The following is an 18537-nucleotide window of genomic DNA, read 5'->3' on the forward strand; positions in this document are numbered from 1 at the left end:
GCAGAAATGATAAAACAGACATAATCTCTGCTTCATGCTGCTGACACCCTGATGGGGATGGACAACAAAGAAGAGAGCCCATAAATAGAATGATTTTGGCTTGTGGCCCCCTACTGTAAAGAAAATAAGTGGAGTTAGAGAGGGGAGCTGTCCAGGGAAGAGACACTGCTTATATAAGATGATCAGAAAAGCCTTTCCTCTCTGGAGTTGATACTTAGACGGTGAGAGTGGAAAGATAGAGAGTGATGATGGTAGCCTGGGCTAGGATGGTATCAGAGGAACTTCAGAAATGGACAAAATACTCCTTCTATTGTTAACATGTGAATGGACTTGAAAAAATTAACATAGCTAATACCGTGTATGCCTTTGTGCAGTTTTGTTTATAGTTCAATGACTTTTCATGTGCCTTTATTAGTCAGAAACTGGAAAAAATTAATAAAAGTTGAATAACCTATGTAAATACAATAAAAAGTATTTATAAGTACAGAAGTAATGCAGAGCAAGGATAGATTATTCTGCTGAAGATAAGGGAATGTTTCACAGAGAAAGGGTTTTAAGGAATGCATAGGAGTTTTCTATGCTGACAAGGGAAGCAAAGGCTTTTCAGGTAGAAGAGACAGAAAGAGGTGTGATGATAGGGTAGATATAAGCATCAATTAGCCTCTGTATGAGTTACAACAAGGCACCCCCTCTGGGCAGGCAACATCCCTTCCTCCATGAATTTTTGCCCCTACTTTCCCCTGGCCAGACTCCTTAGTGCCAGCAGAATACACAACATACGTGGCAGTCCTAAATGAAACCACAAGGGGTCAGCTGTGCCCACACCTATAGGGCTTTGAAATCCTATTTGTTCATCCATCCATCCATCCATCCATCCATCCATCCATCCATCCATCCATCCATCCATTCATTCAGAGGGCATTTAGCAAGGGCCAGATTTTTTGGTGAAACTGCAGCTGTAAAAGGGAAAACTAACTTTTTGTGATTCAGTCATTGAAAACCACAAAGGGCAATGGGTAGTACCACGGAAGCAGCCACATCAGTGGGAAGGGCACCAGGCTGAGGGTCAGGAACCACATATTCTGGGCCCTGGCCAGATTCCCTCTCATATGCCAACCCCTCCGCAATGGTCCCCTTGGATCGTGTTGCATGAACATGAGGAGTTTGATCTGAGAGACAACTTTGGCTTTACTCCAGCCAAGCAGGTCTGGTGTGACTCTTCTCAGGACAAGCTCTATTTTAATAAGGGATCATGGAGATGAAAATGTTTTTTTAATTCAAAATACTGAAGCACCACCTAACCCACCCTTTGGACTTCTTTGGAGACACTGCCAACCAGTCCTCTCTCTGTAGTACCACCCTTCCTTTTACCCTGGAGTAGGTGCACAGGCTTTGACATTCTCCCCATGGCTTTAGCCAGTATAGGCTGCCTTCTCTTGTCTCCACTGGTGCAGCATTACCACCTTCAGTCCCTGCCAGTCAGCCAAATTCATAGTCATGTTGACCCCAGCTGGATCCTCTAGGAGCCAGGAGGTTTGGGTAACATTCTCAACTTCAGTTTTATCATCCGTACAATGGGAGTAATGATAATTGTGCCCATCTGGTGGGGAGGGAGCTTTGGAAGGCACTGATTGAGGTGACGCATGAAGAGTGTTTGGACAAGGCTTGCACAGAGAAGACTTTTTTAAAAAGGTGATGGAGATAGAGATATGATCATGAGCAAGGAAGGTAGGAGCTGGACCTGAAGGAGGCACACTCAAGAGGAAAGATAGCAGTGTACCAGCAAGTACGAGGAAAAGCTAATCAAGGGAGGAGATAATACAGTGCAGACCGAAGTGTTTCTACCACTAAGATGCTCCTGATTTTACAGGTGAGGAAACTGAGCCACAGAGAAATAATGGGCCAAGAGAGCCCTTGTTTTACCCAGTGCTGACTTCCTGCACCCTGTATTGTTGAGAAAATGACAGCAGGAAAGCTTGGTGTCATTGAGAAATATGAGCTTGCCAATGGCCGTTTCTCTCTGATTCTCTTTCTATTTTCTTTTCTTTTGTGTTCCTGGTAGTTTTGTAAGTTTTATAGGTAAGTAATGTACATATAAAAGGGAGCACAAGTCCTAAGTGTTCATCTAGCTCAGTGAGTTTTCACAAACTGAACATACTGTACCACCAGCAGCCAGCCCAAGAAAGAGCATGACCAGTGCCCCGGAAGCCCAAGGCCCCCTTTGGTCACCAGCACGCCAGGGTCACCACTGTCCTAACTTCTAACTGTACTGGTTAGTTTTGCCTGCTTTTGAATTTTTGGAAGCATAGTTTTATTTTCTTTTGTATCTGACTTCCTTTGTTCAATATCACATTTGTGAAATTCATTGATGTTTTTAGGCGTGGCTGGAGTTTGTTCATTCTTTGGATTCAGTGACTATTTTGTGCATATATTTTCCTTCTGCATTCCATTGTAGATGACCATTTGGGCCCATGCCACTTTCAAAGTTCACCCCAAAGCTTTAGCAGGTCTAGGGAAAAAATGTGGTAGCCCAAATGCTAATGTCCAAAGCAATCCATTTTTAGGGCCTCACTTTCTGTGACCTTCTTTCACTGTTCTCTGCCTCATCTGGCCCACGGAAGGGCTCACATAATTTTGCCTGAAGTATTAGGTGCTGTTCAGCCTTGCCTTCTCTTTCATGAGTCAGTCACCATCCATTTTATTTCATCCTCATATATATATATTTGAGGTGGGAGGGTTGTCAGACTGTGCAAATCAGGAAGTGTTGGGCTGGTATGAATTTTCCTAGGAAAATGAGTCCAGTACTCCCTACCAAACACAGTCGGGGAACAGAGTTGAGTATTAAATCCACGGTGTGCTGCAGGCCAGTGTTCCTGAGTCAGGCCGCTTGGAACCATTAGTCCTGGTCGGGCGCTGCAGATGGAGGGCAATGAGGAACTTCAAAGTGGCTACAAACCCTCTTCCTCTAAACAGCATGTCCAGGAGAGACATTAGGGAAGCATGTCACAGTGGTAGGAACCGGGCTGGGAGCCCGCTTACTAGCCAGGCCCCTATCAGGCCCCATTTCCTCCTCCCTGGTGTAGGGGTGCTCATGTTCACTTCACATGATATTGTGAAGATTGGATTTTGCATCCATCCCCTGGCATAGGTGATGGTGTGGTGTCCCCAGGCATGTCCTGTGTGCCCAGTATCTTCTATTTACCTCTCTATGTCCAGCTCTTGCCCTTCTCCATCCTAATTTCTATCTTGGGTGCCTGACCCTACACGTGTTACATCAGCAGGCTTCCTTGCTCTTGGGCTTCCTGTTGGGTTTGGCCAGTGGTAAACGTGGCAGGAGGTGAGAGGCAGCGGAGAGGGAGGGTGCAGTGCTCAGTAAGCTCCCTGTGTTCCCTCCCCCCACATACAACCTTCTCCCCCTTTGGGTCATGGTAACCTCTTCTTTCCTCACCTCCTCAGGCCTGGGGCTTTACTACCTCCCTGGCTTTACTGGCCTAGTGGCTGCAGCATCCTTGATGGCATCAGGCCTCTTTGCCAAGGCATCTGTAAACTATTCCTTTATTAAGCTCTCCTCAGTCACCCAGGACCTGCCAGCTTTCCAAATGGGAATCAGTTTCCCTGGAGAACAGAACAGCAGTCCAAACAGGAATAATCTCTACAGGCAGGTGGTAAAGGAACCTGTCCTAGTGGCACACAACCTTCTCTTTCCCTCAGGCCCTAGCTGGTCTATGCTAGCTCTATAATTGTTTATGGTGTCAGTTGGAGTTCCCTAATAAATGAGCATTACTAGTTTCTGGCAGTCCACAGAGCTGTACAGGTACATCATGAAAAATGCAAGGGAGAACTGTTAAGTCTCAGGTCTGAATCTTTGAAAAACTGGTAATGGATCTGTAAACAAACCCTCACATGTAAACGACAGAAGCAGTGGGCAGGGGCTTGTTTTCCAAAAGACTGTTTTACCCGGTTGGAGTTAGCAGGTGAAAAGATAGGAGAAAGGAGGTGTTCTAGTAATTGAAGAAAGCATTTACGTTTTATGCATATAGACCAGTCAGATTTTTGTTTAATCTCCCTGCCCTCAATTTGATGTTTTCAGCATTTGGGCCAAGTTGTTGTGGTTTTTTTAATTGTTGGAAAATATTTTCTCTGGGACAAGTGTCTCCTGAGGATTCCATTCCTAGGGCAGTAGGTCTGGGTGGGTCGAGGTTTTCTGCAGTTCCTGTGCTACCTCACCATACCCATGGAAGAAATAACAGAGGGCCCAGATCAGTTAGCTTTTACTGTGTAAAAAACCACGTGGAATATATTAGCCTAAAACCATGAACATATATTATTTCTCATGATTCTATAGGTTGTAGTCTGGGTTGGCTCAGCTGGAGCTGGAGGTTCTAGGATGGTCTGCATTTGAGAGACTGGTCACTGGCGAACTGGTTGGTCTGGGATAGATCATCTCTGTTCCACATGCTTCTCATCATCCAACAGGTAGCCCAGAACTCCTCACACAGTTGTCTCAGGATTCCAAACAGCAACAAAAATAGGCCAAGTCCCTAAACATAAGTACTTTTCTCTGCCCAAATGCATGGATATTCAGAGAGAGAGAATTTGTGGTCATTTTTGCAAACAAATCTACCACAGGTGCAGAAGTACAGTAACTTACCTAAGCTTACAAAACTCAGCAGGGGCAGTGCTGGGATGTAGAGCCAGGCCTCTTAACTCCTGGCCCAGGCCCAATACTGTGAGCCCTTATCCAGGATTCCAAGCTTAGAGTCCAGCTCCCTTTAATACCTACTTTAGAGATACTTGGAGTAGAGACATTTGTAGTAGATTTCAATGAGGGACCTTGACTTTGCGAGTCATGAGAAATCCATCTTCTTAATTAAAATAATAAGCTAGGCAAGGGTCCCCAAGGCCATCCCCAGCCCAGGCCAACCTATGAACTCCCTCATCCCATGCTCTGTGCATTGACTTCCAGGTTCTGCTTCCCAGCAGCAGAATGCCAGCCTTGACCTGGGCCTTGGACACCCCCCTCCACCAATTCCACATGTGGAGACATAAAATTACTGCAGGGGTGTTCACCTCCTGGATCTACTTGTCCTTTTGACATCCTTCCCTCTGTCACGGGGAGATACAAAGAGTTGGTCCATTTAGGTGTGCAAAAAATTTGTACTTAAAAAATGTGCCCTGAACAGTTGCCACTTTCTTTGCCACAGATGGAGAAAGTACAACTTGAAAAACTTTCAATAATTCATACTCAATAAATACTTGCCCACAGTTTGACTTAGAGGGAAGGCAGAACTCTGCAAGGCCAAAAAGCCCGGACCGTAGCCCTCTGGTGGCCACCCTTGACCTGTTCTTTACAATGCTGAGCAAATTCACTCAGCCTTCAAATTAAAATGTCCCCACTTCACAGACAAATCCCCTTAGCTTACTCGTGTGTGTGTGCGTGCACGTGTGCGCTGGTAGTGGTGTCGGAGAGTGGAGGAGGTTGTCACACCAGCAAGAGATTTATCAAAGTGCCCCTTCTAGGCGAATCCACCATTTCCCCTAGAAAGGCTCTGGAAGGTATAATCTCTCCACCCCCTTGCATTTACAGACATGTTTTAGATGAGGGTGAAGGTTTCTTTGACCAAATTGGCTTTCCACCCTTGTATTCTACTTCTTACATGTTTTCTTAGACTTGAAAGAATAATGTGTGGTTCATTCTTCAGCCTAACAGGACATGCAGGAAATGGGTCCTGGAGAGCTCTCACTCTGTTTTCTTTGCCAGTGGAGAAAACACAACTTGAAACATCACCAATAATCCACACACTTTCAAGATCAAAGCTGTTGACAGAAGTATCTGAGACGAGCCAGTGGGGTGCGGATTTCCATTTTGTCAGTTAAGAAAGAAGAGCAGGGGTGGGTGGCCCACAGTTTGGTCCCTTCCCCTGTGCAGCCAGCTCTCTGCTTAAGTGCCACAAGTTGATCATTCTTCGTGTCTTCTGAAGTGTCTCCTGAGATCATAAGTAGGGTCATTCCCAAGCCCTAAAATAAACATTCTTGTGATATACTCTGCCACTATAACGAAAGATGCCTCAGCTATGAGTCAGGCTTTCAACAGAGGGCTCCATTCCCAACCGAGATGCAAACTCCTGCATTCTTGAAACATGATGTGCCCACGTCCTGGCTCGCAAGCTTGACTGCAAGGTCCAACAGCAAAGATTGAAGCACAATATCTGGACATTTACCCTCTGCCAGGAATTTGCATTTTCTTGCTTGCTATAAAATAAAGCCGTTGATATTTGCTCTGTTCTACTGCCTGAAGGAGAGTGGTGATCACCACCCACAGGCAGAGATGCAGAAGGTGGCCCACCTTGCCATCTGTGAATGCAGCAGTGCACGGTTCTCCCCATGGGTCCTGGGTACTTCTTTCCAACACTTCGCACAACAAGCCTCCACCACCCGCTCCTGCCACTCCTGTGACAAGGGTTTCCATGCCCGTCTTCCTAAGCCCTCAGAAGTTCGCGCCTCTGAGAAAGCAGATTTTACCGTCTGAAACTGATTTTGTTCATTCTCCCGGCTTCCCCTTCTAGGAGTGCTTGCTCCCCAATCATGTGTAAAGATAATCCATGTGCCTGTTATTCTTTAATTGCCCCAAACAGGGAAATGTTTGCTCTTCCCTTTGAAATACCACCAATGGCATTCCTGAACTTATTTTTAGATGTGTGGAAGTGTTCCAGACAAAAATCGATGCCCGATACAGATAAAGCCCCAACTGTGTTTATCGCGGGTAGGAGAAAATGAGTGTCTTAATGTGGAAGGAGCTAGGCCATATGTCTTGGTGCAGTATGGCTTCCTTTAATCTGGAAAAAGGAAACAAGCATTGTCGATAATAATATGCAGATGTCCAGCTTCAAATGAGCACATATTGCTAATTAACTATATTGTTAGTACGCTTTAAGGAGAGAGGCTGCAGTGACATTAATTATCATCCCTGTTATTTGTTGTTCAAAGTCTCTGAGACCAAAAGTATTGCTAATAATATCTTCTTTAATATCTTCAATAGACGATTCCTGGATTTTTTTTTCTTTAGAATTCCACATAAAAGCTGCATTAGGGTTAATGAGGGCTGTAGCCTGAGCCTAATTAAAACAAAATCTAAGGAGGCCCTGAGCCATCATTCTCATCAACAAGTACTTACTGGGTGCCCCTGAGTGTGGACTTGGAGGGTGTGGGGTTGTAGATTGCAGATATGGCCTGTACTTTGCCCTCCAGAAATTTGCCATCACATCTGCCTCCAAGAAGTCTGCCAGGTTGTGTTAATCTGGGAATAGTTACTTTATAGCCTTTAAGAAAAAAAAAATATTAAAATTGCCCTAGTCTTCCACAGTTTGTTACCAGTTTGTGCCTCTCCTGGAAGCTCTGGAAGTAGTCAGATCAGCCCTTTTCTTCACACACCATCCATTTAGTCAATGCTTACAGAATAGGACAGGTGGCTGTTTGCAGACTGGAACAATGATGCTCAGCACCCTTCTTCTAAACGTGGACCTATTGCCCATTTCCATACCTTGATTGGTGCCCTCAAGCTGATGACCCTCATTTGCCCTGTGCCTTGCTTCCCTAAAGGACCCCTCCCTGTTGCTCGGCCTGTGCCAAATGCCCAGCTGGGAAGTCTGACCACTGTGACCACTTTGAACTTGATGGAGCTGCGGTGATCCCCCTTGGTGACCAGGACAGCCAAAATGAGCAGCTCCAGAGCAGTGGTTGGGCATCCTTGGTCCTGAGCCAGTGATGTCCTGGGAGCAAGGATCCAAATGATGAAGTGTCTGGGTCTGTCATCTTGGAAGTTATACCCAGTCCAGAGATAAGAGATTCTCTCTTCTCAGTTCATGTTGGCAGAACCGTCCCAGGGACATTCAGGGCCAGCTGATGAGAGTGAGGGAGGAGGGTGGGGATCCCAGCACCCTATGGCTTCGGCAGGCCTCTAGGTGACCACGAGAATGCCACCAGGGAAGTGATGGCTTGGTGAAAAAGCTGCAACACACCATGACAGAAAGCTTTCAGACCAAAGGCTGGTAGGTGGAGAACTCTTGAGTTTTGGGCCTGGCATTTATACTATTTAACTCTCTGAACTCTGTGTAAGACAGCAAGTGGGCCTGATCCTAATGCCTACCCCATTCCAGCTCTGATAGCCTTGTGGATCTCTCTGCCAGGCCCTGTGAGGCCTGGGGGAGTCTGTACCCCCCTTTTCCTCTGCTAGAATCGCAGTGTCTGCCAGCCCACATCCCTCTCTGCTCTGTTCTCTTCACCTGACTTTTACTTGCCTTTTCAATCTCAGCTCAAACATTATTTCCTCAGAAACCTTTCTTCCTTTTTAATATCAGTATTCAAAGTAAGAAGTTTTATAATTCTGACCTCAAATGGCAGTAGTTTTTTGGCTTTCTCTTTTATGTGAGTATCATCATAGGCTTGTAGATTTTCATAGATTCAGTATGCAGTGGTCACCTACAAACTTTTTGTTTTTATACCCAAATTGTCTAATCTTTTGCAGTGGGGGCTCTTCAGGCTGGCTCCTGTGTTCTTCTGGGAGGACACTATTAATCCTGGAAGCTTTCTTGCTTTCTGGCACAGCAAAGTATCCCAAACTCACCTATGCTTCGCTGCCCAAGCTCTGGAATCAGCCGTTTGTCCAAAGAGCTCTGGCTCCTTTCAGTGAGGGCAGCCTCCTTGAACTTTAATGATAGCATTTTAGGACAAATTATAGGAAATATTGCATTACACAGTGAGTAATAGATTTGAGGAATATATAGATGCTGAAACAAGGAGGAGATTATAGTAAGCGTATGGAGAAGGGTGCAAATGGCAGATTTGGAATAGGAGATCAGGAAAGTTAGCAGCAGAACTGAGCATCGGTAGCCTGGCTGCCATTGTGAAATCCACCATGATGATTCACGCCCTGTCAGTATGTCCATCACCTGGGGATCAGGTTCAACTGCAAAGAACAGAGAACCCAACTTAGAGTCATTTAGCTGAACAGGGCTCTCACCTTTTTATTTGGAGTCATAGCTAAAAAATTAGAATGTACTTTGCCCTCCAGAAATTTGCCATCACATCTGCCTCCAAGAAGTCTGCCAGGTTGTATTAATCTGGGAATAGTTACTTTATAGCCTTTAAGAAAAAAAAAGTATTAAAATTGCCCTAGTCGTCCACAGTTTGTTACCAGTTTGTGCCTCTCCTGGAAGCTCTGGAAGGGAACATTGCTCCTGGGACTACTGCCCGTCAATGTTAATGTTAATGTTCATGGTAATGGTAACAGAAGATCAGAAGTTACCATTCCAGGACAGATATCATGGATCTACTGTGCTATCAGGGTCCCCAGCCCCTCTTTCCTTCCATTCAGCCACCTTTAGAGTATGACCTTTAACCTCATGCCTTCCAGTGGCCTCACTTCACCTCAAGCACTTGACAGCACATTTCAGGAAGCAGTAAGTGGAAGAGAGAAAGGCAAAAGGCAGACTGACTCTGCTTCCTGGTCAGCAGCCCCATCCTGCGCCTTGTGCTTCTGTCTCATTGGTCAGTGCTGTCACATGGCCACCTCTAACTACAGTGGCTTCTGGGAATTGTAATTTTAGCCAGACACATTGCCAGCTGAAACAATACTGCATAAGCCAAAGACAGGAATGAATATTGGATAGGCAATCCCAATGTCTGCCAACTTAGGCAAAATAAAAGCCTTCATGAGCATGGAGCCTCTTTTATTATTATTGTTAACATTTTACGACTGATTTTTCCCTATTTTAAAGAGAATTTTAAGTTGTAAAATAATGGAGGGACAGGATCCATTCACAGAGATGGGGAACATCAAGCAGTGGCTGGATAATTTGGCCACTGTAGACCCCCTGCCTCAGTACTGACCAGTCAGTGCATGTCATATAAACCACACAAAAGCTTAGTTCTGCCTCTCCTTTTACTGGTAGTCACAGCTCTCAAATTAGAGTTGCAGAGAGAACTTCACTCCTGGAGCTGCAACATCATCGCAGATTGAAGAGCGGCTCAGAGACACATGGTGGGCAAGGAAGTGTTTTCCCAAACTGAGCAGACCCCCTCACGTCATATGAATTTAGGCAAAATGAATCCTGAAGCACTTTGGAAAGTATTGTGATGTTTCTTTTCTTTAGTTCCTGGACTTTCCCCAAGCTAACGTCTTCAGAGATGAGTGCTTGCTTTTCTGAATGAAACAAACTATTTAAAGCTTCATTGGTGAGATCTGCCCTTCCTGAGAATCTTCACTCTTCTAGAATAAATTACAGGGCAACTCAATGATTGACGTGGTGATATAGAGGCAGTACTATATCTATATACTTCCACCAGATGAACTCCACCAGTACTGTTCATCAACCAAGACCTCTGAGGGGGCCTCTGCGGGTAAGATGTGCAGTGTGCCCTTGAGAAAGATGAAGAAAAGGCTTTTTCCTGCATTATCAGCAGATCTTGCCTGCTGTTTCCCACCCTAGATTTAAAATCTAGATTACTGAAATAATGGCTAATCCCAAATCTTGTTATTGAAGAAAGCAGAGTTTATTTTATATGAACCATTATAAGACACCTTTCCCCTATTCTAGGACTTCCAGTTTCTAAACAGTTTGGGAGCATGCCACTGCAGGGAGCCAAGGTTTCCAGTTAAATATGTTTGGTAGAAAAGCAACAGTGATTAAGATATCCAGAGATTGTGATTAGCATTTCTTTATTACTTCCCATCTTTCAAATGCTTTACAAGCCCTGAGTTTGTTTGTGGGAGGCAGGGTGAGGAGGATTGCAGAAAGATGGAGAAATGCTGCAACTGTGTCATAATTCAAGCCAAAATAGACTTTAGCCCCAGTCTATTCCTGACAGAGGTGCTTGTGGCTGAACTGTCCGGCCAGTTGCCCTAACTGGTCACCTCCCTTTTCATGTGCAGACACAACCCAGCCTGAGTGGTCTTGACCATCCTGCAGGCACAGTACAGGACTTTCCTTACTATCTCTATTTTAGGTGGAGGATCATTGAATTACAGAGAGTTTAATGAGTTTTGTAGGTCTGTGACTAAGCCAGGATCATTCTGTGGTGGTCTGTCTCCTACCAGGAAAAATTCCAGTCAGGTCAAGAAACCAATCAGATCCAGTCACTGGTTTTTCAACCATCTGAGCAAAATGCCAAATAACAACAAAAGTACAGTTCCTATGTCTTCTTCTAAAATATATGTATTAGGAGTGAAAAGAGTACGTTATCACAGGGAACAGCAAAGAGAGCTCCATTGTTAGCCCAGCTGGGCAGAGTGTGTCCCAGTGGCTGCAGTGGGCTGGAGTCGCAGGTGATCCCTCAAGCAACTGGCAAGCAAATCCTGTGCCTCTTTGGAGGTTTATATTCCCAAGTCTGTGCAAGGAATTCTCCATGAGAATCCAGCTGTGCTCACTAATACTGTTTGGGGTTGGGGACCCAGGGAGCAAGGCAAGGGAACAATCGCATCAGTACAACTGGGCTGTGATAGAGATCTCGTATGGTGAGGACAGACTTAGCATGCTTCTTTCTCTCCCTCTTTATCTGTATTTCTCTCTCTTCTTTATGTACTGAACTCAATCTCAACATAATACACTCAGCCTCTGTTGTGCTGAGAGCAATGCCTAGGAATGCCAGGGCAGCTCGCTCTACGAGCATGTGCCAGGAGACGAAAGCCATGACAGAGAGGTGGCTGGAAAGGTGAACAAAAAAGCTGCTCTGTACATCTCCTGAGAAAAAGGGGAGGGGTGGCAGGCAAAAACATGGTGAGGGCAGCCAGCTTTCCCCTCTGTGACTCTCTAACTGTGTGTTTTAAAGAGCAGATTGCAGACACCCTATCTCAATCCTGCTCTTAGAACACTCCCAAAGGTGGCCCCTACACCCAAATTTTTATTCCTCAGCTTCATTTCTCTTTAAAGAGATATAGGAAACCCCAATCCCTCAGGTTACCTCTCTAAGAAGGTGTTATCTGCTGCTTGTGTTTCATCCTCGGCCACTCCTGACCTTGCCTGCTCAGATTCAGGAGTGTTTTGGTACCAGATATGACCCTTTGACTGGCTCAAAGGCACTGCGGTGGGGCAGGGAGCGAGGGTGGAGACAGTGGACTGGAATATATATGGCAAAACCCCCAAACATGCCCAAAAATAATAAGAATACTAACCACTGGCCCAAACTCTGGTGAAATTCTATCTCCACATCCTCCTCCACCAGTAAACATGAGAATGCCATCCCCGTAGGAATGGAGGAAGCCTCCAATGAGAGGTCCGGGGAGACTGAGAGGAGAAGAAGGGCTGGTTGGGAAAGAGGTCCAGCAACTTCTACATTCTTCAATCACTGAAAAAATTTTCCCCAAGTGACAACTAAATAGAGACATTTTTCACTAGCTGGGAAAAACAAACAGACTTTCCCTTTTCCCTTCAGAATAAAAGCATTACATTTCAGAATGCCTTCTTGTTACTTTTTCTTTGGCTTATCCCTCTCTCTTTATCCTCATCTCATGCCATCGACCCTCTTTCACTCCAGACCTGCCTCCCTGGCCTTCTTTCTGTTCCCCAAAGGAGCCAAGTTCATCCCTACCTCAGAATTGTCTCATTTGTTGTTCCCTCTGCTAGAATGTTCTTCCCCCAGACTGTTTTAAGTGTTCAGGTCTCACCTTAAATATCACCAGTGTGGAGAGGTTTTCCCTCACCATCCACCTAATGTTGTCCCTGGCTACACTCTATCATTTTCTTCTTTCTTTTCTTCTCTGCAGTCTCTACTCTCTGATCTGATTTTATTTATCTATGTATTTATTACTTATTCCCCCAACTAGATGTACAATCCATGAGAAAGGGGCCGTGTCTGTCTTGTTCATGGGTCTGTCTCCTATGCCCAGCATGTGGGTGACACTTGCTGATTGGATGAATGGGGGGAGGGAGGGAGCAATGGATGGGTGGTTGGATGGATGGATGGATGGATGGATGGATGGATAGATGGATGGTTGGATGGATTGGATTGGATGGATGGATATAATCAATGATTTGGCACAAGTATTTTATCCACTGTGGTCAAAATCTTTTGCTCCATGGCATGCACTAAAGAAACAAACTCTGGACACTGAGGTTAGAACAAAAGCCAGAGTGGTTATTAATTAATTGAAGCTGTGAGAAGGGAACTATAATTTGGTTCCAGTTCTAAATGAGCACCTATTCTCTTTCAAAATATAATTTTATATTGATGTGCTTTGGTGTTTAATAAATATCCTATAACCCATTAACCCTCAGAAAATTCCCAAGTAGCAGCCTGGGTAAAGTTTCCTGACTGTTTGGCTTTTTGAAGATAGAGAAATTAAACCATGGGGAATAAAAATGAGTTAGTAATACCATTCTGGCTAAATTCCAGCCACTGGAATCGTCCTTGCTCCTAATTTAATGGACTATTAAGAGTAACATTTTTAAATCATGCATCCTTATTTGTTTGTTTGCTTGTTTGTTTGTTTTAGAATAACCTCAACATAGAAAGTGACTCTATATCAGAAACCAGCTTTCCTCTCTCCAAGGAAGCGCTAGGGGAGCAACAGGACCACCAGGCTTCCCACCAACCCTTTCCCAGACAGCGATTCCGGCAAGAGGCTGGGCACTCTTCATTGCAAAGAGATGGTCCTAGATCCTTTCTCCTTGATCTACCAAATTTTCCAGATCTTTCCAAAGCGGATATCAATGGGCAAAATCCAAATATTCAGGTAATGCTTGGCAGCTGAAAGGTGGAAGAAAATGAAACAATCCATCTCTTTGTTTCATGATCTGATTCCAAAGCAACTACTGACTTACCTCACTTTTCTTCTTACCCCCTTAATGAATCCTTCTTATGATCTTGTTATCTCTATAAGAATAGTGTTGTATTTCTTCTTTGTGACACCCTTGATTGTGAGATGAACCATTAGTTTATGAACCACTAAAAAAAAAAAAACACTGCTAATTAAAGTATGACACATGGATGGTTGTAAGATACACCCTGATTTCAGAGACATTGAAATGTAATGATAATAATAATAATTATTATTATTATTAATTCCCTAAATTGATGAAGTATGGCTACTATAGGAAAGGGTTGATCTAACAGGTGAGTAGAGCAGGCAAATCATAGTACCATTTCAGAGGTACACAGGAAGGTAGTCTCTCTCAAATGCTTCTCTAGCTTACCTTGGACACCAGAAATTTCTTCAGGAGGTGACACTTAACTGCTCTAAAGTGTAAATGACTGATAAAATTTGGTAAGAGGAAGAGAGGTGAGGACAGAAGTTCCTAAGGGAGGGATGAATTCATACCACTAAGATGGGATGGGATGAAGCTGAGGGGAACGGGAGGTTTGGGAAGAGGGTGTCTAGGACTGAAAATAGCAGTCACCTAAACTGCACTAAATGATATGCTTTACAAAGCAAACGTCAATCCTGCTGGACTCTCCCAACACCCTCCCTCATGAAGGAGGTGAAGCTCATGTCATTTTCCCAATATTATCAAGAGTGCACCAGGTACTCAGGAAGTTACTATTTGGTTTGCCAAGGGCACATGGCTAGGAAGCAGTCGTTGGGGCTCCAACCCAGGCTCTTGGCCTCCCAAGTACATTCACCTACCAACCAGTATTTCAGAGACAAATGCCTAATTTTGAGTTTTGCTCATACCTCCCTTTGTTTCTGCCTAGAGATGGTCCCCATGATGCCTGAAGGAGGTGCACCCCTGTGCAGCTCCCTTCCTCCCTTGCCTGCCTCTATACTTTTAAGCTTTGTTCTTAATTCTTTTCTTTTGGGGAGGGGCAGCTTTTTCTTACTTTTCCTCCCTGTGTCAAATTCCAATTAGCTTACATGGCAGAAAGTTCCTGAACCTGACCCCAGAGCAAATGACCCTTAATTCACTTAACTCTCCTCTTAAGACTAGTGCTATCTGCATGACACCATTTCAGGTCTCATTTCCTCGGCCAGAGGTGTTTTGTGCATAACACCAGCATTGTGGTGACTAATGAATGTCACAGAGAATACACTTCAATTGAATACATCAACCAGCCTCTACTGTATATAAAATGCTGTGTTAAGTCATGAAAAATTAAGAAACGTAAGGTCTTGTCCTTCCAGGAAAGAACAGAGGTGGGAGGAAAAACACTGTGTTCCGTGGTGGGCAGATCTGAATAGATGGGAAGAGATAGGGCAGGATCCTGTTGAGGGTACAGAAGTGAGAAATGTTTTGGAGGTCACTCTTTGACAGCGCATGCACAGAAATCATTGCATGCACCTATTAATACTTCCTGTGAGTCTTGTACTGGTCTAATTGATTGACTAGAAAAATAGGGCTTGTGCTCCACTGCCCTCTCTGCAGGAACTGGCTGCATGGCTCTCTGCGAAAGAACAAAGGAAGCACTTGGGGAGGTGCAAATTGGCAGAAAGGGCATGGACATCCCCTTACTGTACCCCCATCATGCCTTTATCTGAAGGAGAAATTTTTCCTTATTTATAGATTTTATGTTTTCAGGACCAGACCATCCTCATTCCAACAGTGCTTAGGTCTTGCCCAAATACCATTTTAGGCTTTCTGTGGCTCACGTGTTTTCCCCAAGATGGAAAATATTACTGTAGGGCTTAATACTAAGGATTGAACTATTAACATGATAGCTTTAAGAATTACTAATTCAAAGTTACAAGAACTGGCCCTGATGTAGGGTAATAGAAGGCCACAAGGAGACTGTCCTTTCACTGAAAAGTTACTAAATGCATGGGCTCCACCTAAGACCTGACTTTCGAGCAGAACTTCTCAGGATCCCTGTTCTCTCTCCCAGGTACATCATCAACCAGGAAACCTCCAGGGCCCACTTGGGCCTTTTTAGACATTGAACTAAATGTCAGGGAAGAACACTAGTGCAAAGGCAGTTGGGATCCTTGAGCTGAGAGACCCAGATTACATTTCCAAAAAGAAGAATAGGGCCACCATGAAGTGCTAAGCCCTGTACAGCCCATGTGATGGGTGTGTGCATGAGCTCAGTAGGGCAGCCACGGTTACAGCTCATTTCTTATCATGATAAGCTGTGCTGTTTAGCAGATGGGAAGTGAAGACTCCTTTGGCACAATTCCACTGGACGACTTCCTGAGGGGCTGTTGGAGTTGATGGGCATGAAGAGAACTAGAGGGAGACGAGGAAGCAGAGAATAAATGGGAGGTCAGTTATCAGCGAATTCTGGCAAAGCCTCTCAGACTTTTATAAAATGCAGCTTCCCCGTGCACTGTCAGGAAAGTATGGCTGCGGAGATGGTGCAAGTGGAGATTATTTGCCTTGTCCCTTCTGAAACCCCAAGCCCTGTTTCCATAGACTTATAACAGAAAAAGTAAGAATCATTGCTTTGTTTTAACTCTGTCTTACTACCACCCAGTCAGGGAACAAGAAGTTCACTTCTAGGTGCTGCCTCTGAAAGGGACACCTTGGAGCAGGGGTGGGAGGGGGGACAGGGCCACTTGTATAAGTTCTCCATACTTCTCTTGAGTTACTCTTTGAACAGCAAACATCACCATAACTCCCAAGAGTACTGGGGTTCCCCGTAGTGCCAAATACCAGGGTTATTGGCAGAATGGATTAGAAATAAATGAAGCTCCAGTCCAGAAACAATTCGTCAAAAGCCCAAAAAGACTAGGTGAACACCATCATTTTGCCTACTGCCTAATTGGATCACTCCATTTCTGCTTCATACAATCCCTGTGTTTGTTAACCATCCACAAGCAGGACAGAGGGAGAGAGCAGCCTGTTTCCTATGTTGTATTGATGTGATCACCTGGCAACCCTAAAGAAAAGAAAATTGAACTGCATTTCTGGCCTTCTCTTTCTGGAAGACCACAAAAGGTTAACGTTGATCACTCAGAAGGATCTTCAAAGAAAGAATGAAGCAGCTGCTACCCTGGGGAGCCCCAGCCCTGGGTCTGCCTGTGTGTGTGTGTGTGTGCACGTGTGTGCGCACACACACACACACACACACACACACACATAGCACTGGCCACTGCCGCCCATGCACCACTGCACTTGAGTAAACCTGTTCTCTGGTGGTCCTTTAAAAGATGAGGTGCTTTCTAAAAGGGGGTGATGGTTTCCATGTTGGCAGCCCTCGCCCTTTCCTTAGAGCACTGCTCTTTTGTTGAAATCCACTGGTTTGACACGGGGCAATTCAGCCAAGCAGACAGCCCCTCTGATCACTGCGGGCCCCTCAAAGCATTTTCTCTCCCTGGGGAGCAGAGTGAAGACAGGTGTAGGGCACATCAGTGTGTCGGCTTCCTCTGCCAGGGCCCTGGCCATGTCTTCCCCTTCCCCTGGCAGCCTGCCTCTCACCCCCACCTAGTTATCTGAACAGGAATTCGATACCCCTCTCTCAGAGCCACCCTCAGCCCCTCCAGTGTCTGCAAGGGTTTCCCACGCTCTAGGACTGGGGTCCACTGTCCCTCCTGCCAGACAGCCCAGGCCTTTCCAAAGTGACACTGCCGAGCGCATTGCAAAGGACCACATCCCTCCTGGGCCTCCTGACTCTTAGGAAGGAAAATCCTTTTAAAAGCCCAGCTTTATAAAGCGTTTTGTAACCCCCCTGAGCCAGGTGGCCGCTATCCCAAGTGGATCAGGCTTTCCATTTTAAGATTGGCTCCAGGCTGGGGAAGTCAGTGGGAGAAAAACAACAATGCGCAGAATAGAAAGAAAGAGCCTCAAACTCCTGAACCAATCTCCATATTAAATTTAAAACAATACTTGAGGGTGGGTTTTGTTAAAAATAAATAAATAAACCATTGGGGTGGGGGGGGAAAGAAAGTAAATCCCCCAGGACAAGTTAGGCTTGAACTTTAGTATCCTTGGCTGGGTTTTTGGTCCACAGCTGACGGTCAAAGACAAAGACAAAAATCTCTAAAATAAACTCATTATTAGTCTTACTGCATCAATTTATTACCACAGTAGCTTTTCACAACCAAATATTTCTCTTTCCTGGATCAAGCTGAGATTAGTATTCATTACAACCATATACTCATTTCTTTTCTTCCACTGAGGGAGACTTAAAAATAGTCATCCAAGGCCTTTTTTTTTCCTTGCACTGACTTACATGGCCATAAGCCTCTTGAGTGCCACAAGATACAATCAGATGAGTTAGCTGGGGCTACAATCATTGTACCTGCTTCTACTACTTTTGATTTCCCCTTCTTCCTTTGTCTCTAAAATACTTCTGGAATGGCAGGTCTGACCGAGTCAGAACCAAAATATTTCTGTACCCAAGACATGGACCTACACACTCATGGGGACAAGACTATTGTTAATATTCTTACAGGGGCATTGCTGTCCGAACAGGAGCTGCAGAGTTCACTACCTGCATTGGGGATCTGGTGCCACACCATATAGTTGGCCAGGTTGGCCTCCATGGCTTTGTGCAGATTCCTCTGTACCTCAGCTTCCTTGTCTATAAAATGGGAACGATAATATTACCAATGAGTACCCATAGGATGGTTGTTGTGAGGATTAAGTGAAATTGTCCATGTGAAGTGCT

At 44.9% G+C, this 18537-nt stretch overlaps 1 protein-coding gene across 3 annotated transcripts in view; it reads left to right on the plus strand.

Annotated features, from left to right (window-relative positions):
- Nucleotides 1-18537, plus strand: part of ISM1 (isthmin 1) — a 64905-nt gene that overhangs the window by 25721 nt on the left and 20647 nt on the right. For 2 of the 3 annotated variants that reach the window (XM_073236944.1, XM_037022468.2), the window contains exon 2: nucleotides 13490-13729. The exons of the other annotated variant lie outside the window; for it this stretch is intronic. In XM_073236944.1, the coding sequence (XP_073093045.1) occupies nucleotides 13490-13729 (240 nt within the window). The remainder of the gene's footprint in view (nucleotides 1-13489; nucleotides 13730-18537) is intronic. 3 annotated transcript variants of the gene reach the window in all.

This window comes from Manis javanica, chromosome 5 (assembly GCF_040802235.1).
Source record: "Manis javanica isolate MJ-LG chromosome 5, MJ_LKY, whole genome shotgun sequence".
In the NCBI taxonomy this organism is placed as follows: Eukaryota; Metazoa; Chordata; class Mammalia; order Pholidota; family Manidae; genus Manis; species Manis javanica.